At 44.1% G+C, this 22,560-nt stretch overlaps 1 protein-coding gene across 1 annotated transcript; it reads left to right on the top strand.

Annotated features, from left to right (window-relative positions):
* Positions 1-3,448: 3,448 nt before the first annotated feature.
* bahd1 (bromo adjacent homology domain containing 1) lies at positions 3,449-22,164 on the top strand (the record flags this gene model as incomplete). Its single annotated transcript, XM_084311181.1, has 6 exons — positions 3,449-5,126; positions 8,162-8,571; positions 8,870-9,029; positions 10,887-10,966; positions 17,156-17,247; positions 18,003-22,164. The coding sequence occupies 6 exons, from the start codon at positions 3,449-3,451 to the stop codon at positions 18,193-18,195; spliced, it is 2,613 nt and encodes an 870-aa protein (XP_084167307.1). The 3' UTR covers positions 18,196-22,164.
* Positions 22,165-22,560: the final 396 nt, after the last annotated feature.

The following is a 22,560-nucleotide window of genomic DNA, read 5'->3' as shown; positions in this document are numbered from 1 at the left end:
AATAGCTCTGACAGGCACCATGTTCTAGTTTAGACCTCTAATTTTAAATTTAAAAACAAAAATGCTTTAAACAAATCAGACTGTCAACAGCTCACGAGTGTCCCTTATCACGCGTCCACAAGGATAAGGTCCATGCCGGAGGCGACAGCCAAGCGGACGGCGCAGCGGTACTCCCCCCTCCCAGTGCACGGAGGAGGTCGAGACAGGGCAGCTCTCCCCTGGAATCCCAGGATTCACCCTTTCTGCAGAGTCCGTTTGGCGGCCGACCTCGACACCCATCGGTTAAAAAAAAAAACATCTCTCGTCGCCATCTGTAATGGGAAATATTAAAGGACAAAACGATGAGCCGTTTTATAAATCATTCTGAGTCATTATTAATAATAGAAAAGTTTATTTCACCGTGGCCACAATGAAAGGGACAGTTTACAGACAGATACATCATGTTCACACACTAGCGTCTGGCCATAAAGTGACCAGGAGGTCTGGGCAGAACATAGTTTATACACACTTGCAAGACGTAACATTAGAACAGATATGATGATGAAAGTAAATAAAAATGGTTCCCAGTTTCGGGAAGTAATAATAACCTTGCTTTGGCTGGCTGGGGAGATGTTGGTACCTTGGAGTCTCTTAAAGAGACACACACACATTACACTAGTTGGTCACACTGAAACAGTCGAGCTGTAAAATTATAAAATGATATCTCAACACAGATCTATAATGACATGATAATATTTTCCACGACACAGGACATAAGCCTTGGCCAAGTGCTAGAACTTACAAGCCTTGCTAAGCTATACAAAATAGCGACCAATACAATTTTCAAAGAAAACTGCACAACACAAGCAAGAAAACGCAACCCCAGCATTTGTAGCTGTGAGTTCACATAGCACACGTTGGCTTAGCCTAACAGCTAACTGGCTAACAGCTAGCTCTTACCGGCTATCGATAGCCACCAGCTAACGCAGTAGCAAGCTAAAGCAGCTACTACTGAAGCTGTGTAACGTGAGGAATAGCGATACAGGCCAAACACTTCAGACAGCCGACTGTCTCTCCTTTTTATCCAAAAGAAAAAAGGGAAGGCAACACACGTCCCTCTCACAGAACTGTGTTACAGCGGCATCGGCAGCAAGCTCTGTTGTATACGGTCAGCAGCCGCCTTGAGCTCAGAGATATTCTCCTAATGAAACACTGAGCTCTCATCCTCCACGCCGGGTGCTTTCGTCTTGAAAAGCGGGGCCAGCGCGGTGGCAGAGGGTATCCGTCTTCAGAGACCGGGGACTTGAACCCCAGACTCGGAATCGCGGCCCCAGGAAAACAAAGCTACGACCTCTCTGAGGAGGAGCACTGTTTTATCGTGGGGCATCAAACTAGAACCCCCTCCATACCACTGTTCTAGAGGCAACGAAGGGATTCTTACTTGGAGCCGACCTTACGCAAGCTGCGCAATTGCCCCCGCACAACTGACACACCTGAGGCTCGTGTCACAAAACATTACCTGCCCTAGAGAGACGGCTCTCTCAGCCGACCGCCTCTCGCGGCATAGTATCCAGCTGCATAGCCGGAGCACAATGCCGGCGGGGGACTGCTCAGCGACGTGCACCCCAATGCGAAGCGCCGGTGGAGGTCAGAATGAGCTGCCAACACAGCTCCTATAACTAAACTAACTACTTTAACACTAAACTTAAAGCAGTGCTATACACAGACTTCTGTGGTGAAAGTAGGGAAGGAGCTGTTGTATGGCCATGAGCCCGCTTTATAGGAGCGGATGTGGGAGTGGTCAGGCAGGTGGGCAGGTACACGAGGTGAAAACTTTCATTTTAGGATATGATTAAAGGGATAGTTCCAATAGAGCAAAGCGTAAGCTATAACGAAATATAACTGAAGAGGCTATTGTGTGACCAGAGTTTCTGCCACCAAATCTGATGAGACGAGGATAAATTGATGAGTAATTTGATTGGAACCGTCTGTCTGTGTATGTGTGTGTGTATCTTAGGGTTGCCGTGGTGATGTGGAATTTCCCGGTATTACCAGTGACATCGGAAGTTTTACAAAATTACACTTTGATCTTTAACGTTATGCGGCTACATTGATCCTCTGTCTGTCCATCTACGTCTGTTTGATACATCCATTTGTTGGACAGACAGAGTTGACAATTAGGTTCTAATTTAAATATACACAATTTAAATATACAAAATGTTTTGTCTTTTATTGGATGAACGTGGGCACTGATATGCGAGAATTAACTAAATGGGGTTTATTTCTATTAAAAAGAAGAGAAAAAAACAGTGGGGGTGGTGGCAAGTAATGTACTCTGTGGATTCCTGATGAGCAACACCATTATCACGACTACTTCTATGTGGGTGTGTGTGTGCGTGTGCCTGTGTCTGTGTGTGTACATGCTGCATATGTGTGTGTGTGTGTGTGTGTTTCTGTTCCTCCAAATGAGGGAAAATCCTTCATCATATGTTTGATTCTACAGTATGATTTTAAAAGATTTAGCCCAGCTGCTCTATTGACCTCCTCGACAATTGAAATATACACCCCTTCAGGGTCAAATGGCTTCTGCACGCTTTACATGTTCAATCCAATTACCAGCTGTTTGGTTAACCACGTCGCCTCGGAGAGGATCAGCGCTGGGATCAGCGCTGCGGCTATGGCGCAAATTAAATCTGGGTAACAGTTCTCAAGATTGTGAATAGGAGAGCACATCCACCATATTAAGGCATACAGTACATAAATGCTAATAACGCTTATCTTTTCTGTTCTATTCCTTCACTTGCATTTTGGTTGTGAATGGGGGGAAATGCATGGAATATTAGGCTGGTAATGGTTTGCATGAGTCATTATGCTTCTGCACAAACATTGACTCGGGCTGCTGAATAATTGCCCTTGTTGCGAGAAGAATATAAAAGACAAAGAAATATGCATCATTATAGAACATCTCAACTGAAACGAAACAATGTAGGGCAACCACAGCACAATGAACCCATACATCATGGTAAAAAGTAGTCTAATAAGAAGCATTTATTTGGAGGGGGGCATTCTCATACATCCTCTCGTTGTGCTCTAGCGAATTAAATAAGTCCTGTATTTGCAGGGGATTCCCCTGAACCCCACTTTGGGAACAACTGACATCTGCTCTAGGGAAGGGGTGAGTGTCACTAGGCTAAGGAGGAGAGGTTGTTAAATAGTGCATTAGTCTTACACGGTATATAGAAAAAGTCTCATTCAGATTTAGTCAGACTTTCTCCAAGATAAAAATTTACATTTGTATACAAGTTGTGTTGATAAATGTGTGACCTCTCTCCCTACCAGGGGGTGTGTGGGCCCAGGTGATGATCCATGACAATGCCCACCGAAGGGTCTCTTTGACCTGACACTCCACAGTAGGCCCTCGGAATCTGTGGAAGAGGCGGTGGTGGATACACTGCCCCATGCTAAGACCATGGTCGGAGTCCGGCACAACCAGCCAGCAAAGCGAGGTAGGCCTCGGAAGGACAAGGGAGCCGGCGGAGGAGGAGGAGGAGGAGGCATATTGAAAAAGAGGCAAGAGAAGGAGAAGGAACTCAGGAGGAGAAGAAAGGGGAAGAAAAGAGAATTTCGACACAGGAAGAAGACTCTGAATGTTGGTGATGGAGAATCTCTGGACTGTCGTGTCCTGCTCACTCGTCTTGAGGAGAAAGAGGGGATCGGCAAAGAGAAGGACGCACTGAGGGGCGTGAAGCAAACGAGGGCGGAAGGCAAAATGAAACGGCGCTCCAGCCATGTTCATAGAAGGACCAAATCTGAAAAACACAGGCAAAGAAAAGCATCCACATCCAATCAACAAACGCTGGAACCAAAAAACGACCAGTTCGACGGCTCGTCGATGGCGTCTCCACCCTCCTTTGAGCCTCGCAAGCGGAGAATGGCGTCTCTTAATGCGGAGGCCGTCAACAGTCTGCTGCTCTTCAAAGAAGAACCTCTCACGTCAAGGCTCAATAAGAAACGTCAAAATACCAACAAGAAACTGCCTAAAGCTGGTCTCGCCGACCCTACCGCTGTCTGCATGGATGAACATCGGGGGATTAAGACCAAAAAGGCTCTTAACAGAGGAAAACTAGACTTAAGTAAGAGTTTGAAAAGGAAGAAGAGGTCAAAGGTCGACGCTGAGAGCATAGACTGGCTGACCCTGCTTACCCCGACACCTAGGCGCCAGGCGGGTCTCACCGCCGCGACCCTGCTAAAACTCACCAGCGGCCCTTTTGGAACCAAGCGGACGAAAAAGACGGACCGCAAACCTGGGAGTGAAGGCGAGTCGAAGGAAGCAGTGCGACAGGAAACAAGCTGCAAACCTGTGGATGAAGGAACAGCACAGACCAAAACATCCACACATCCTAAACACAAGCAGCGATTAAAACACAGTAAACAGGGTATAGAGGATCCACCCAATCCCCAGCCAGGCTCCCAGGCGCAGAGATGCTGTAGTTTATGTAAAACGGAGTCCTTGGATCCAGAGGGTCAGTGGAAGGGGACTGTAGGGGGACAGGAGTGCCACAAACCTGGGCTACAGCGTAGGGCCATGCTGGGGTTCTCTCTGAAGCCCGTCAAAGAGGAGCAGGTGGAGACCGAGGTGTCTCCCTGCTACTGCTGCTCTCAGGAGAGGTGTGTGGAGTACTGCCACAGACTGGCCCTCTTCCTGGGGGAGAAGAGCTTCCAGGAGCCAGAGGAAGGTTCTCTGTCCAAGGTCTACCATCATCACCATCATCATCATCACCACCATCTCCAGTCCCCCCACTCCATGTCCCACCCGGCGGCCATCCCCATCAACCCCCACACGTACACCTGCTTCCCCGGTTACTACGTCCACTTCAGCCACCGTGACACCTCGCCCTCCTCCATACCCCCCATCGCCCTGTGCCCAAAGGGGGGCAAAAGACCCAGACTACTGCCCAGCCCCGACCCCCAGCCCCCTGGGATCCCCCACCCAGTGTACTGCTGCGCCTCGGTCGGGACGTGCTACGGAGAGCCTTGCAGAATCAGTGGCTATTCCGCCTACACCAGTGTCATACCGACCATTGCCAGGAGGGGGTGCTCCTACAGTACCACAGGCTGTACCAGGTGTAGCCACTGCATCAAAAGAGGTCAGTAGGAGTTTAACATTACATTGGTAATGTCACTTTTTTTTATTGCTTGTGTTCCAATTTATAAAAAATGTTGTCCATATGATTGATTTTAGATTGATTTTGTTCTGTGTCATGTTTATAAGACACCAAAAGTGTCTTTAACCCTTTCACTACCACACTACAAAGGGTTAACACTTTCACTACCACACTACAGAAGGTGAATCATTTCACTACTCTCTCTGTGCGTTTCACAGGCCAGTTGAATTGCAGCTAGGTGAGGCAGCAGGCCAAAATTGATAAGCGAATTCAGTCTGGGGGCCAGCTGAAAATGCCAAGTGGGCCGTATTTGGCCGATGAGCCTAGAGTTTGAAGTGTGTGTGTGTGTGGGTGTGTGGGTGGATAGATAGATAGATACTTTATTAATCCCCTTGGGGAAATTCAGGGTATCTCACAGCTCAAAAAGTGTCTTTAACCCTTTCACTACCACACTACAAAGGGTTAACACTTTCACTACCACACTACAGAAGGTGAATCATTTCACTACCACACTGCAAAGGGTTAACGCTTTCACTACCACACTACAGAAGGTTAACCTTTCACTACCACACACTACAGACAGTTAACCTTCTGTAGTGTAGTAGTGAAAGGGTTAAGATGGTTGCAGTGTTCCATTATTACATTATATTTAATTGCAGGTTAAATTTAAATACAGGTTACAGCTTGGTCTTAAACAAAGTATTCTGTCTTCTCTCCCAAGCTTGGCAAATAAAATCTCCTACAAAAAAAGGTTCCCTTTCTGAGGCACAAAAAAAATGTATATTCATCCCGCTCAAGAAAATTTACATAAATGGGGGATATTTTACTAAAAAGTATGTCCCCGACTAAGGATTTGTATAGTCGACTTTGATTGGCCAAAATGTGCCGATAATCGACTGGTAGTCAACTACTTCCCGAATGCAAATAATTTTATATTTTTTTAATGGATGGATACATCTTGATATTTGTCTAGTGTGTTCATTAGACAGGTGAAATCCTCTTTCAGTGCCTCGCTCTGTGCCCGTTTTCTTAGGCAGTTAGCCTCGCTGGTATGCGTGCCATTATCTTTAGCCATGCTTCTAGACCTCTTTGCTTGTGGAAAGAATGATCCAAATTATAATTTCTTTTATATATAATTCTTTTTCTTATTTGACAATTCTTTTTCGACTAAGAGGTTGGCAGTCGACTACGGCTCCTTTCGATCGATTAGTCGACTACTCGACTAGTCGAGGTCAGCCCTACAGGACAGTAAAACAAAAAAATTACCTCATTCTCAATTTCACTTGCAGTAGCTCACACACCAAACAGTCTGTCCTCCTCTGGGATAGCATTAAACCTGCCAGTCTCTAGAGCTAGTGGTAATGTCCCTGACCGAATCTGTGCACATAGTGATTGTACTTTGTTAAAATTATACTTCACGTAAGGTTCTGCATTGTAACTATGCTTTAAGTTCATAATTTCAGTTTATACCATATATATATCAACAGAACAGACTATTTATCTTTATACATGAGAGACATTTCACTCCTAATCTCCTGAAAATCACACAATAATCTGGAAAATGAATGCCAAACTAATACATACTTAAAATAAGGATTTCAACTCCATAGCCCAAGGATGACGATGCAAAATGTTCCATTAAAATTACATTAAAAGTCTCTGATCAGACATCTTCACACGGAATCCCTATTTTGACGACAATGGGCAGTGCGCCAGGCGATAAGCACATTGTGTGTTGAAATGGCCTTCTCTACCAATCCAGTACAATGCGCTGAGAATAGCCATTATGTTTTGACATTTTGATCTCCCGTTTTCAAATGGTAGTCGTCGAGTGGGAGAGACGCAAAGGAAAATGTCACAAAGGGGGCAAGGACTCTTTTTGTCTCCGTTTTAATACAAGCCCCCAGACAATGAGCGCTAGGCCTATTCAACTCACACACTTAATGGATCCATCGCGTGACTGGCTAAAAACCGTGTTTGGATTTTCCACCGCGCGTTGTTGACATTAGGAGATGGAAACGGCAACAAAAGAGTCCGTACCTGTTTATGAATCAAAGTCTTATGAGTCGAGCGCTGTCCATTTGTTTTTGTACTGGATAGAAGCGATAAAACACTGAAGCAGTTATTTCAGACGGTGCCTGTTGTTTATGGATGGCACGGGGGTGGGTAATGTTTTGACTGAATAGCCTTTGTGGGAATTGACCCGTCCAGTGGTGTCGAACTCAATTACCGAGGAGGCCGAAATGAAAGATACTACTGATGATTTCGAGGGCCAGACACATAATAATACCTAAAAAAAGAAAGGTGCAACGTCCTGAGGTCACTAGCTTAATTGGTCATTTTGTTTATCTATTCAAGTTGTGCACTTCTGTTCATCCTCCGGTGCCTCAATGGAGGGCATTTATGGATATTGTCTTATTATAGATTAACTTGTCGTGTGTGTGTAGTGATTTCTGATGATGCATGTGGCTTTATGCATTATGGCTTTGTGGGACTTAGGGAAGGTTTAAACAAAACGCATCATCATCATAATGCAATATCATCAGAGAGAGAGAGAGAGAGATCATTGCTAATGATCATGACTTTGTTAAACTGTAGTGATTACACATCAGAACACATCTCTCTCACTCTTTTTTCTCTGCCTCTTTCTCTCTCAATCACTCTCACTCGCATACACACAAACACGCATAGACGCAAGGTACCATTAACGGTAGAAAATTGGTGTTTGGCAGGCTCTGTGTTGGGCTGTGTGTGTGTGTCTCTCTGTTTGTCTGTGTGTCTGTCTGTCTGTCTATCTCTGTCTCTCGCTCTCTGTGTGTCTGCTCTGACTCTAATTGACTTTAATTGTTTTTCTGTTTGTTTTCCTTCTGCTTCAGTGGAGCTAATGAAGAATGAGTGTCTTTCATGTTGCTGTTATGTAACTGTTAGTGACATCACTGTGTGTGTGTGTGTGTGCCTGCAAGTACCTCTCAGTCTTTCCTACTTGTTAATATTCCGTCTCCATTATCTTCCTGCAGAAGAGTACTCTTCAACTCCAAGCAGCCATCATAGCCCCTCCTCCATCCCCATCCTGCCCAACCCGCGGACCCTCACCGGCTGCCCCATACCCACCGTGCCTCCAGCCGGCCAATCGGTGCCGCACGTTCAGTCGCCACTCTCAGACCCCAACCAACCGCAGCCTCCCCTGCAGGTGGCCAGGGAGTGTCCACAGAGTGCCAAGGCACCCAGCGGGTCGAGGTCTGGCTCGCGCAGCACTGGCGGCATAGGCTCAGCCACGTGCCCTCTCAACGGGGACAAGAAACAGAAATCCGGCTCTGCCAGCGACGACGGGCGAGCGCCTGCCAAGCGGACGAAGAACGGCCGCAAGAAAGCCACCAATGGCTGGCGGCCAGTGGGCCTGCCCTTTCAGAGGGAGGTGTTCACTGTGGTGGGTAGACAGACACACACACTGCCACCTTGTCAGGCAGCTGGGCTTCAGGGTTTGCTGTGGAAATAATTACTATTTTTTTTCTTTTTCTTTGTACCTCAGAACTCGACTCTTTCAGAATTATGACATCATTGTTGTTTACATCATTGTTTACATGTTGTTCGCAGGGCGAAATAGTCTTTCCTGAAATGGTTTTCATTTGATACACAAATACACAAATCACACAAATCAACTTGTAACTTAACAGCTTCCAGCAGAGTCAGACGGCTGATTGCTTCCTGATGCTTGTGTCAAGCAGGGCGAGGAGGCTCCGGTGCAGAGGAAGTGTTTCCAGGGGGTACAGCGGGACGACGAGGTGATCCAGGTCAGAGACACTGTCCTCTTAAAATCTGGACCCAGGAAGAAGTCCCTGCCTTACGTGGCCAAGGTCTCTGCCTTCTGGGAGGACCCAGAGTCAGGTATGGACAAAATAACTGACTCACTCAACTCTATTCATATCGGGCGCAGACTCTTGGACACCCACATCCATGGAAAATCCACGATCACGAAACACGTTTTAATGCTTTTTTCTTTTATACTAAAACCGCTGACGAAAGCCAAGGGCTTAAACATGCTTATTTCTTTGTTTCTTTCTTTTAAAAGCATTTCAAGTTAACATATTTTGAGAGTGTAGATTTTCCCTTTTTTGACGGTACACAAACTAATTTGCTTCTCACTCGCACCTTCACTCACTCACACTGCTGATATACGTTTGAAAGAATCATGGCCACACTGGAACTGTAATACCTGCTGAAATACTAGTAATAATTATTTATTTATTTAAGCACTCGTATTTACTTCACAGGAAACACGTAGAAAGTAAAACACGTAGCTGAATGGATATGAAAGTGGGTGAAATACATACAGCACTCAAATAGGGAGGGGCACGACTAATGGAGGACTCGTCTTGTTACTACCTACTCAGCTTGTGAAAGACTAACTGAAACTGGTATAGCTTTTGTCTGGGACTGAACAGAAGAAAAAAGGTTAGAGATATCCCTCACCTGAATCTTGTCGTTACAACTGAATCCATGTGCCCTGTGTCGCCTGAACACTTACATTTAAAATTAACATTTTGTCATTTAGCTGACTCTTTTATCCAAAGCGATTTACAAGTTCTGTACGACAAGTCAGCAGGAAGGGTACAACTCTTTCAGCTGAGTAACAATTATCAAACAGTGCTGAAACTTGGGTGCTGCTGTATTGAGTGCATATACATGAGATATTAGTATAGTAGGAGGAGTGCATGGTAGTATAGGACCGTAAGAAGGTTAGTGTTAAAACAAAAAATAATAAAAATGTGATATTGATTGAAGAAGTGTGTTTTTAGTCGACAGCGAAAGATTGGTTGGGATTCGGCTGTCTTAACTGTGGTGGGATGTTCATTCCACCATTGTGGAGCGAGGACAGAGAATAGGCGGCTTCTCTTTGATGACCCTCCCGGAGCCTGGATAGGAGTTGGTCTGAGGCGGCCAGAGGATGTAGAGCAGAGGGGTCTTGAGGGTGTGTAGTTAGAGAACATTGGCCGGAGGTAGGCGGGAGCCGTTTCCTTCGCCGCTCGATATGCCAGGTCGAGGACCTTGAAGCGAATTCGTGCAGCGATGGGGAGCCAGTGCAGGTCCCTGAGAAGTGGGGTAACATGGGCTGATTTTGGTATGTTGGAGATCAAACGGGCGGCAGCATTCTGGATGAGTTGAAGGGGCTTGGTGGTCGGTAGACCAGCGAGCAGTGCATTGCAGTAGTCGAGGCGAGACATGACAGTTGATTGGACAAGGAGTTGAGTGGCTTCAGGAAGGGGCGGATCCTTCTGACATTGCAATTGCTAGTTTTCAAGTACTCTTTTGGGTACTTTTCAAGTACCGATTTGGGTGATGAGGCAATACTTGGACTGCCTCAGGACTAGGAGCCTCAGGACTAAGAGCCACAGGACAAAGAGCCACAGGACTAAGAACCTCAGGACTAAGAGCCACAGGACTAAGAGACACAGGAATAAGAACCACAAGACTAAGAGACACAGGACTAAGAACCACAGGAATAAGAGCCACAGGACTAAGAGCCACAGGAGTAAGGACAATTTCAAAATGTCCCTATTCCTTTTTTTCCTGCCTTTCCCATTTCTTCCTAATTTCTTATTCTTCTAAATGTCTACCCAAAAGTATTTAAATGTCCTTTTATGGTGTTTATATGCATCCCCCCTGTTTAAATAAATGACACGGAATGGGATGGAAGATGTCCGTCCAAACAGTAGAGCCTCAATTAGTATTTCTATCTTTCAGGTGAGATGATGATGAGCTTGTTTTGGTACTACCGTCCAGAACACACACAGGGGGGACGCAACTCCAGCATGCACTGCGAGGTGAGTAACCCTGACGTACAGTATTACTATGCTTGATTCCCATGTTAACACTTTCAGTGCCAGCCATAACGTTGATTAATGTCCTTGAGTGCCAGCATCCACTTCAATGATGGCGTTAAAAACGCATAATCTATGTTTTAAATTATGTGTCTAATCTGCCCGTCGCTTATCAATGACTTGTTTGCAGTCAACATTGTCGAAACGGATTGTTTTTTAATCGGTTCATATCCTTTTTATAGCATTTCGAAAAGCTATCGTTTTCTCGAAAACTTCCGTAAAATAGAAAGAGTCCCTCATAAACGGCATTTATTGGAATATTCTCGAATACACTAGACACGTTGTCATTTGTTGGCCTATTTATGAAACGTTTTCAAATAAACGCTAGATTATTGATAGTATATGTGTACTTATGCACGCTATAGAAGCGAGCTGAGAAATCGATTCTCTCGTTTCCTCAACAGCACACACACACACACGCACATATACACATACGGGACACGCTGTTATCTCAGTGAAGACAGCTCTGATTATCCTAAAACTGGTAACATAGACTCCTTACCTTAGATCAGATGTTCTCCAAAAAAGATTATTCCAATTCCTGATCGCCATTCCAAATATCGATCGCGTTTATTGATTGATTATTGGCTGCTGTAAATATATATTCCAGGCTGCTTTCCATCTCGCGATCACTTCCCTCGTCATCAGATCCCTTGCCAGCATAGTGGAGCGAGGAGGCTCCCCCTCCACAGATCCACCAGTATAATCGAATGGCCTGCAGTTACACAGGGATAGACGATAGGGGGCGGTATTTTCCCATCGGAGCTCCTAGAGGGGCTGCTGTACCAACGGGAGACTCTGTTGATGAAATATGAATTCAGATCGCTAATAAAAAAATAAAACGACAATTTGCGTCGTCGGCACTCAACGGGGGGCATGAAAAGACGACATAACACGTCGCTGGCACTCAAAGTGTTAAAGGTCCCCAAAGGGGGGGAAAGGCCTTTTCCTGTGTTTTGCATTGTTTTCACATGATGAGGAGTTGTGTCAACACTGAGAACATATAAATATATAATTGGTGCTGTTTCTACAGTTCAGCTGTGAAAAGAACCCTCCCTCTTGAAACAAGGCTTTCAGAACTGCAGCCACAATCGACTTATAAAATAATGACAGAGCGATCACAACACGCTCATTGCCTAAGAGCGGTTCTCGACTTGTATGTGTGTGTGGAAAACACGTGTGTACAAAAAGTCAGCTTGCTCATAAACGTCCTCTTTTCCACCTCAAGCGGTTTATTTTAGGTGAGAAGTAGGACATGCTATTGCTTGATCTTAATTCATATTTGATCTGTACCGCCTAGTTTGACAGTTTGATCGGAATTTCATGAGCCATGTGTGCAGCAGTTCCTGATTGCAGGAGCGTGGGGAGCAGCAGCTCATTTGCATTAGAAGCTACAGAAACAGCCTGTTGAGATCACCACTGAAACAGAGGGGTATAGAGTGAGGCACCATGCTAGAATACATAATCGGAGAACAAAAACATGTTTTGAGGACCTCAGTTGAAAATAGTTGAGGAAATAGAGTCTGCAGTTCACTATTTGATGGGTGCCGTAATTCGGCTGAGGTTCTGGAGGGTTATGTCCTCCTTACAACTAGGGATGTTCGATATTGGCTTTTTTACCGATATCCGATATACCGATATTGTCCAACTCTTAATTTCCGATATCAACCGATACCAATATATGCGGGGTTTCCCCCCCAAAAAACTGAATAATTTCAGGTAATTACAGAATTTGTTCTTACTTGCTTGCCTGGGTAAATAAAGGTTAAATAAATGTAAAAAATAAATAATTTTTTTAAGCGATACCGATAATTTCCGATATTACATTTTAACACTTTCAGAGCCCAAGCTTAATCTTGATTTACCGGTTGAATGCCCACCATCCACTTCAATGTTAGCGTTAAAAGCGCCTAATCTATGTTTTAAATTAAGGCTATGTGTCTAATCTGCCCGTCGCTTATCAATGACTCGTTTTCCAGTCAACATTGTCGAAGCGGATTGTTTTTTTAACGGTTCATTTTCGTTTTTTTGCATTTTGAAAAGCCCTCGTTTTCAAGGAAAATATAAATGTTCCATGATAAACGCCCTTTACTGGAATATTCTGGAATACACAAAAACGTTGTAATTTTTTGCCCTATTTATGAATCGTTTTCAAATAAACGCTAGATTATCGATAGTATATGTGTACTTATGCACGCTGGGGCCGCAAGCTGAAAATCGATTCTCTGATTTCCTCAAAGCGATCGCGCACACAGAGACACAACACACATAGGGCAAACGCTTATATCTCAGCGAATACAACTCTGATTATCCCAAGACTGGTAAAATAGATTCCTTACCTCAGATCAGATGTTCTCCAAAAAGATCATTCCAATTCCTGATCGCCATTCCAAAAATCGATCACTACTGTCTACTATCGATTGGCTACTATGAATATATATTCCAGGCTGATTCCCGTCCCGCGATGACTTCCATGTTGAGCAGACGGCTTGCCTGCTCACGGAGCCAGCTGGCCCCGCCTCTACATATCACTGATCCCAGGTCAGTCTAAGAGACTGACGTGCAGTTACACAGGGATAGACATAGGGGGCGCTTTTTTCCATTCTGAGCTGCTGGAGGAGCTGCTGTACCAACGGGAGACTCTGTTGATGAAATATGAAATCAGATCGCTAATAAAAAAATAAAACGATAATACACGTCGTGGGCATTCAGGCATTGGGCTGATAAAACGTCGTATGACGTTTTGGGCATTGAAAGTGTTAATGCCAATATCGGCCGATAATATCGGACATCCCTACTTACAACAGAACGATAGGATTCAAGTTAGAAATCAGCTAAATACCTCTTTTTAAGGATCTACGAAACGAGATGTATGTAGATGGTGTTGTCTTGCCTTTCTTTACGTTGTTTACATGCACCTGTGATACCCTGAGTATCCCTGTTTCCTATAAGCCTCCAACAGGGGGTTGGCATCACCAACACCGCCCTCTCCTGGTTCAGATCCTACCTAAACAATAGAACCTACTCGGTGAGTCTAGCCAACTTCTCCTCCCAGCAAGCCAACCTCACCTGCGGGGTCCCACAGGGTTCAATCCTGGCACCCATCCTCTTCAACCTCTACATGCTCCCCCTCAGTCAAATCATCACTCGGCACAACATCTCCTTCCACTGCTACGCAGATGATACCCAGATGACCTGCCTAGGCAACATAAAGGAGTGGATGTCACAACCACCTGCAGTTAAATGAGAGCAAGGGGGAGATTATTCTGTTTGGCACCCCCACCTCAGTCACTCAGAGCTCCAGAAACATGGGAAGCCTCTCCTCCTTGGGGAAACCCAATGTGAGAAACCTTGGGGTCTTATTTGACTCGGATCTCAATTTCAACCAGCAAGTAAGATCAGTGGCACAGTCCAGTTTCTTTCAACTGTGCATAATTTCAAAAATCAAGTCCTTCCTCTCCCCCAGCGACCTTCATAAAGTCATCATCATGCTCATTTTCTCACAACTGGACTACTGCAATTCCCTCTTGTTGGATTCTGAACAATCAGCCGGTATCACGTCTTCGTCTGTTTGGCTTGTGTTCTCATCTCCATCCACTGACTCTGCGTTGTGTATTTTATTCCCCCGACGTCTCCTCATACTGGCTGATAAACCTCATCATTCCCCGTTAGTGCAATCCGCAGCATAAGTATTCACCACCTCCATAAGAATTCGACCCTCAGACAGCATACCTTTTTTGAAAGAGCATTGTTTATTAAATAAACAGAAACCTCAGCTCAGATGTTATCATATTGTATTGTCATTGCTATCAGTCCAATAGTGGCTCAGGCCTGGTCGTTAGCCAAAACCGTCCTCGTGTTAGCCGAAGCTAATGATGATGTGGCATCCCCCCCCCTCTCTCTGTGATGAGAGGAGGGAGCCGTCTCTCTTGGTCCTTCTCTTCTGTGTGATCTCAGTCCTAGTCTGCCTTACACCCGGAATTTATAGTCGGAGCAAGCTTGGCGCTTGCGGAAGCTGGCGAGCGTGGCGCGGCAGGAAGGGGGCGGGCTAGCGTAGGGTCACGTGGGCGTCGTGGCCAATCGGAGGAACCCCGAACCTGAGCGCCGTTGTAGAAGGGATAGAGGCGACCCGGCCCCTCCAGCTGCTGTCATCTCCCCCAATTTACATTACATACATTGAAAACACATATCTCTCACTCTACTCTGGTCTTCCGGACAAAACCATCCTCCCCCTCCAGCGCGTTCAAAATGCTGCTGCCAGGCTGGTCCCAGGCACCAGAATGAGGGACCACATCTCCCCAGTCCTTGTCTCTCTCCATTGGCTCCCAGTGAGGAAGAGAATCAACTTCAAAAGCATGCTATTCACCTACAAAGCCCTCAATGGTCTCGCTCAGGCCTACATTGAGGAACTCTTGGTCCAACCCGTCAGCTCCAGGTCCCTCAGATTGAATGACCAACTATGTCTGAGGGTCCCGCGGGCCAAGCTGGTGACAAAGGGTTTCCGGGACTTTGCAGTGATGGCGCCGACACTGTGGAATAAGCTCCCTTTTAACATCAAGTCTGCCAACACCGTACAGACATTCAAGGCCTTGCTTAAAACCCACCTTTTCGCTCTGGATGATCTGAGAGTTACTTTGCTGTTGTGTTGTGTGTCTGAGGTGTTCTTATGTTCTCCGTCTGTCCGTCTGCCTGGTCCCCTGTCCACGTTGTCCTGTCCATTTATTCGTATTATTTTTTTTTCCCGGGCTGCGCCGCGGACCAATGTAAAAATTGGCTGGGGGGGCGCATTATAAATGAAAATATCATATCATATCATAAGAAAACTATACAGTGAATACTTCTGTCCACATGCAGTGTGTCCCACCCACAGATAGAACAACAAAAAGTATTATACGGTCAGGTGCACCCACCACCATCACCCCTTCTGACTTTGACTGAGCAACAGCAGGATACTAATACTTGATGATGATGATGATGGTGGCGATGGTGATTCTTCATCTCCCCAGAAATGAGAGAATTTACGACAGCGTATGTTCTTTGTGTGTTCCCCCCCCCCCCCACATCAAAGGCACACATGACCTTGTGCAAAGCTGAGAGAGTGACTCGTCAGTGTGTTTTGAGGCATTGTTAGTGACTATCATGCCCTGCCTTAAGCAATTAAGTTAAAGTAGTGACAGTAAAAAGAAAAATTCTCAGATCTTGAATTCTATAATGAACTATAAGTAAATACCTCAGGGAAGATTATGATAAACACATGCAGTGAAAACACACACACACACACAGTGAATATTTTAGTTTGTAATTATATATTTCCTAGAGGAACCGGGACCTTGCAGACAACAGGGCTTCCTGTCTGTAATCTCCCTCAGGAACAAACAAGACGTCTAGAAACAATTAACCTCGCGTAATCAGTCTTTTCATTGAGAAGCTGACAAACCGTAAACAGAGCAGAGCGGCGGTCTGAGAATACTGACGAGGCGTCGGCTTTGAGGAGACATTAGTATGTCACTATGTTGTCCCTCGACTTCTTGTAATGTCAAGGTTAGCAGCGGTGGTTCTGCTGGTGTTAAAATGTATCCTTTATGGAGGTCTCATTCTTTTTATATCCTTGCTGCTGCAGTGTTGCTGCGCTCCCCAAAGGAATTATTCAGAAAGTCACACAGTACTACTAAGGCGGAAAAGTTGGGTAGACTAGTAGAAATTGGGTAGAACTAGGAAATTGGTGTGTATGAATGAATAAATATTTCATAACTTGCATATGGTCTGATACTATGTACCAGAATCTATACCATTATATTATATCATAAAGACTTGACTTACCTTAAAAAGGTGGGTCAACTATTTGACAGATAAAAGGTGAATAAACTGAGTTTAGGGGGTTTACCCTCCACTACCTACCTGGAAGCAGGATGAATGCAGGGTGTGGACTTCCACTTTATGTACATTTTATCACGAGAGTTTTCTTTTCCCCATGTCTGTGAGATCCTGGTGCAAAAGTTGAGCTTCTAGTGATGGCGTCTTATTGATGGAGAAAGACCCTGTCATCTCCTTGGGACCAAGCGGTGAAGGATTGCCTTGGTTGTGTTGGGAGTTAATACATCATATTCTTTCTCTATCTCCCTCTCTCTCTAGAATGAGATCTTCGCATCTCGCCACCAGGATGTGAACAGTGTGGCCTGTATTGAAGACAAGTGCTATGTCCTAACATTAGCCCAATATTGTCGGTAAGAGAGGGGGAGGACCTGCAAGCCGGTTTCTCATAAGCCTTTAGGATTGTTATTTTATATATATATATTTTGCTTCCATCTCCCCAATTCCCTTCCTGGTCATTGCGCTGCCCCGTCGGTCTGGGGAGGACGTAGACAACCACATGCCTCCTCCGATACATGTGGAGTCGCCAGACGCTTCTTTTCACCCCGACAGCTGCAGTAGTCTCCAGATTGAAATGCACGCCTTGATGTCACTGCCTCAGACCTACTGTAGTGACTTTTCAATTGCAAACGCTTCAAGGACAGAACTCACCCCAGTCCTTAACCAACTATACGTTATGCTAATTACGACAGGGCAGCTGTTTCAATTGGAAATCGCTGGTAGTACAAACAACACCCAGTGGCACCATTCATGTTTCTACTCTAAAAGGTGCGTTTGGAACTGGAGACTACTGCAGGTGTTTCACTGGAAGAGCGTAACGCTGGGCCTCTGCGGTGGTGGTGGTAGGCAAGTGCTTTTAGACTCTACACTACCCAGACGCCCCCAAGCCTTTGGATTGTTTTTGTGCATGTCGTCTAGATATTCTGCTTTCATATGTTCTATTTACATATTCTGTTTTCACACGTTCTATTTAGATATTCTGTTTTCATACGTTCTATTTAGATATTCTGTTTTCATACGTTCTATTTAGATATTCTGTTTTCACATGTTCTATTTAGATAGTCTGTTTTCATATGTTCCATATTCAACAACCTTGTCTTTGTTTCAGATTTTGTGCCTTGGTGAAATGCCGCTGGGAGGGTCTACCCGATCGCATCTCCTCCATCGCGGTGCCGCCCGCTGTTGGCCACGCCATGCCCGCCCACCGCTGTGTGCCCGACGACGTCGACCCGGACCTGGTGTTTGTCTGTCGACACGTCTACGACTTCCGCTATGGTCGCCTCCTCAAGAACCTGCAGTAGCACCCCATCGGGATGCGACAGTATTATGTAGAGTGAGATCAATGCTACCGTGGTCGTCTTCAAGAACCTTTACTAGCTACTACCCACCGCCTCTTTGAGAGAGGATCCGGAACAGCTTGTCCCATAGAGATGGGAGTTCCTGCGGTGGCTCGCTCAGAGCAAAGGCTTTTGAGAGATGAGTCTACTGTGGACTAATCCCCTTGTTCAACCTGAGGCATACACAATTAGGATTTATGAGAAATAGGATTGAAAAATGCTCCACAGGCTAATTGACGTGTTATATCTTGAGTTATCGTGACGGCGTGAATGGTGATGATCATACATGGCACTCTGGTAGTGTAGCACCTGTATGAAGGACCTGGACTTCACTCTCATGTAGAAATGTAGCTCTCAGAAATAGGAGATGTATCAGATATGAAGAGATATATGGCACTGGTTGATCGTTATATGTGAGCAATGTCCCCGTTGCCCTAATAGTAGGAGACCGAGAACACGTCGCAATGATTCACATCGGCTCATGAGATCAGTGATAGTCTGCTGCAGTGGTTCTTGTGAAACGGTCGGATACTAAGTGGCTCACGTGAAGAGATGAGGCACACATGTCGTAACCATACGTGTGTTTGGATTTCTCTGTGGCATACAGTCTAGCCTCCGTCTTAAAGCTCTGCAGGGAACATGTAGTACTCCATTAGACCTGTGAGAGGGTCGAAAGATGTGAGCTGTGTCCAAACTTAAATCCTTCCTTTTTTGTGATCATCCATTGACCTGGATGATTGTAGTCTGAACACAGCCATGATGAAATCGTTTTTTCCCCCCAACAGTAGGGTTGGTTTTGACGACTAGCGAGGCAGAACAGACTTCAAATTGAATTTAGTTTTTGCTTCAACAATTCAGTCAGAGCTTCTGGGAGAGGATCAAGGATTATTTGTCATATATGTAACTCTGGAATTCATCTCAATGGCTGTTTTCACAATATAGAATTGACCTGCACTGTACTGCTGTGGCATATCGCTGCTGGTGAAAACCTTGTATCTCGTATCTTGGTTATTTTTGTGTTATTACTTGAATTGAACGTTTACATGGTTCTCTGTGTTAATGAGCAAGTTTCATGACCTTAAGGACCACGGAACCCATTCAAAACCCCCAATGTAGAACATGGGCGTCAATCAGAAAACAATGTTGTTTTTCTATAATTCCTGAAAGTTTTACCTTGATGGAGGTACAAGGTTTTCACCCGATGGCAACAACACATTGTTCCTGTTCATGTTGTGCGGTTCATGCAACTGCAGTGACTGTAGCCTGTGTAGTTCAGTTTGGTGAACATGTCCAGTTGAGGAGTTGAGGGTCAACCATGAAGTTTATTTCGTCCGGAGTAATTTTTAGTTGTCCCAAAAATGAGTAATACCTTGTTTTTCTAAATAGCTGTTTGCCAGAAATATGACTGTTTGATTGCTACGTCAGCCAACTGTATATTTGCATTTCTATATTCCAATGAGTCGCCGCTCCACAGTTATATTTTTGGTTTCTTTGTGGATGATTATGCTCAGAAATATATTCTGCATAGCATTTAGAAATGTGATGATTAATTCCTGTGTTTAAAAAAAGAAAAGAAAAAAGAAATGTATTTATTTCTGTATTGAGAATATCTAATTTATTTTCAAAAGAGATCATTTTAAAAAGAATAGTTTTAGAAGTATGAATTAAATTCCTGATTAGAAAGGATGTAGGTATTTGCCTCTGTCTAGCTGCACTGTCTTTTATGACTAAACCCAGATGAGTCGCTTGCAATAGTAGTTGATCCATTCTTGTACCTTTCTGTGCTTAAATGAGCTTGTTTCGCACGGTGAAGTCAGTTGACCTATCTCAAACCCGCCCTATTTTCTTGACTCTAATCACAACTCTTGCATTCAAAGGAAGCAACGTTTGCGATTAGACAATCGAGAGGAGAGGGCGGGGGTTTGAAATGGGTCCATTAAATACGTTCTCAAAAATGTCTTTAGCCCCTCCATGAGATTTAAAGTCCAACTGAAATAAATATTTAGATTTTAGGCGCCTTTATTGACACCGTCACGTATTGCCAACACATGCATTTTTCTCATGTTTTTCTTTTTAAAAGAATATTTATATAACAGTATTTTTGGTCAAATGTTTGTATTTTTTTTGCTCAAAGGCCCTTAGTTTGAGAGGGAGAGATCACGTCTGACATGAGACCAAGTTGACTTGCTATTCACTTTCACTGTTGACAGTTGATTGGCTAAATTCAAATGAAGCCGGATAACGTGACATTAATGGAGGTCACTGGAGAAACATACCACTGGCGGTACATCCAGAGAGACCAAGGACACAATTAGTTTCTCCTACAGTTTTACATCTCATACATGAATTGAGTATGGAACTTGGATAACATAATTGTTGATTGCCTTTTGAACAAGAACCATTTTTTCATGCTTTGATTTCAGCTGGACTAATGCTCCCAAGTATTTAGAAGAATTTCAGATACAGTTCATACTGTAGTTTGATCCAGATCTGGCAACCAGTGACCAGAGAGATGTTGAACAAGAGGACCAAAATGTCCCTTATCCCAGCATTTGTAAGCCAGCTCTTCTCTTCAATCCTTTCCCTTCTTCTTTCATACTAATAGTTTCCCTCCTCCACCTTGAACACACTTGAATTACCTAGTATACAACCATTTACCCCCCCCCCCATCTGTCATTTACCCCCCCTTGCTCCTGCTAATGCTGCCTTAGTAAACATTCCCAGTCTCTCCTTTATAAACTTCTGGAATAGAGATCTTGGCCTGTATTTATCAAACTTCTCAGAATAAGAGTGCTGATTTGAGATCTTTGGCCACAAGGCTGTAGAGTGTAGACCATCCTCTTCATATGTTCTTAAAACGGCAAAACTGTTCCCAGATCAGCACTCGTGCTTTGAGGCCTTTGACAAATATCTGCTCAAGTTGGAATCTGACTTGGGGAAAAAGACATCCTGCTTGTTTCAGTTTGACTTTACCAGGGGTGGGGCCAAATCCTCTTTAATCCAGTTAATTTAGGATGTAGGAAATGGAATAATTAAAATTCACGAATTGGAAAAATAATAAATAAATAAAAAGACTTCACTCATTCAATCTATTGACAAATGATTGAGCATTTTTAAGTTTAATTTCAGTTAGACTGGAGTGAAAGGGAGTGGACTCCAGCCCTGCCCTATAAACCTGCCTTCTGAATAAACCAAAGGTTATATCAGTCACTAGCAAAAATCATAACACACTTTTTTCCATTGTCTCAAACTGTTTTTTGAAATAACGGTGATGCCCAGTCAGCACAATACAATGCAGTACAGACAGTACATTTAAAGGAACACAGGAAATGCTCTTACCGTCTTCTCCACAAGAAGATGGATAACAATTTCCTCTCTGTGTGTTCAGTAGAAAGCCTAGCTATCTTCTGGTCTGACTCTGGAGAAGACGGTAAGCACATTTGCCATGATGTTTGCGTGTTCCTTTAAGTTTGCGTCATTCAAGTAGGGTTTGAATTGTTTCCACAAAGCCCCCCCTGAAGTGACCTGCCCCGTACCAGATTGATAACCCCATACATATACCTGCCTTAGAAATCTCAATAGACTTAATTATGTTTCATCAAGATGTTTGCTAGTTATCAAGTCTTACACAGACCCCTGTGCCTGTTTCCACAGACCTATTCCAAGCATTTTCCATCCAGAGTAAGACGAGAAATTAATATTGTTTTTAATGCATCTTTCAAATGCCTTTTTTTCTCTTGGTCAAATTATACTGGTTTGACCTTGAATCACTGCAAAGAACTGTTTGTACCAAAAAAAAGAGGGAGAAAGGGATTGAAACAAAATTTTCAGTTCATTCCCAGGTGTACAAAAGAACTGTACTCTTATTAACATTAGTTCCTTTGATGTGAAGTTATGTTCAGATTCTTAGCATGGAGTATTGGGAAGATCTTGGAAATATTATTAATAGCACAGATTATTTGTATTGTTCAAATGGACCTGTGTAATATAAGAGAAATATTTAATTGTAATAAATAATATATGAGTTTGAAATTGTTTTTGTGGTGTTTTGTTTTTTGTAGACCTTGATATCAATCAACCCATGATCCTTGAATGAAAACTGCAGTAAGGATTTTGGCCCACAGGAGGGCATACTCAACCTAGATTATTACATGATCTTTTATTGATTGATTGATTGAAAAGTTTATTAACAGATTGCAGAATGGGTACAGTACAGTACATCTCAATACATACAATTGTTAAGGGGATGCAGACCAGAGAAAGACTTTCGTCTTGTTTACATCAGGGTCCCCCATTTTCAATTCATCATAACATATATGACATACATGA

This window comes from Notolepis coatsorum (assembly GCF_963971535.1).
Source record: "Notolepis coatsorum genome assembly, chromosome: 3".
In the NCBI taxonomy this organism is placed as follows: Eukaryota; Metazoa; Chordata; class Actinopteri; order Aulopiformes; family Paralepididae; genus Notolepis; species Notolepis coatsorum.
The sequence above is the reverse complement of the archived record's forward strand: the minus strand, read 5'-3'. Positions and strand labels throughout refer to the sequence as shown.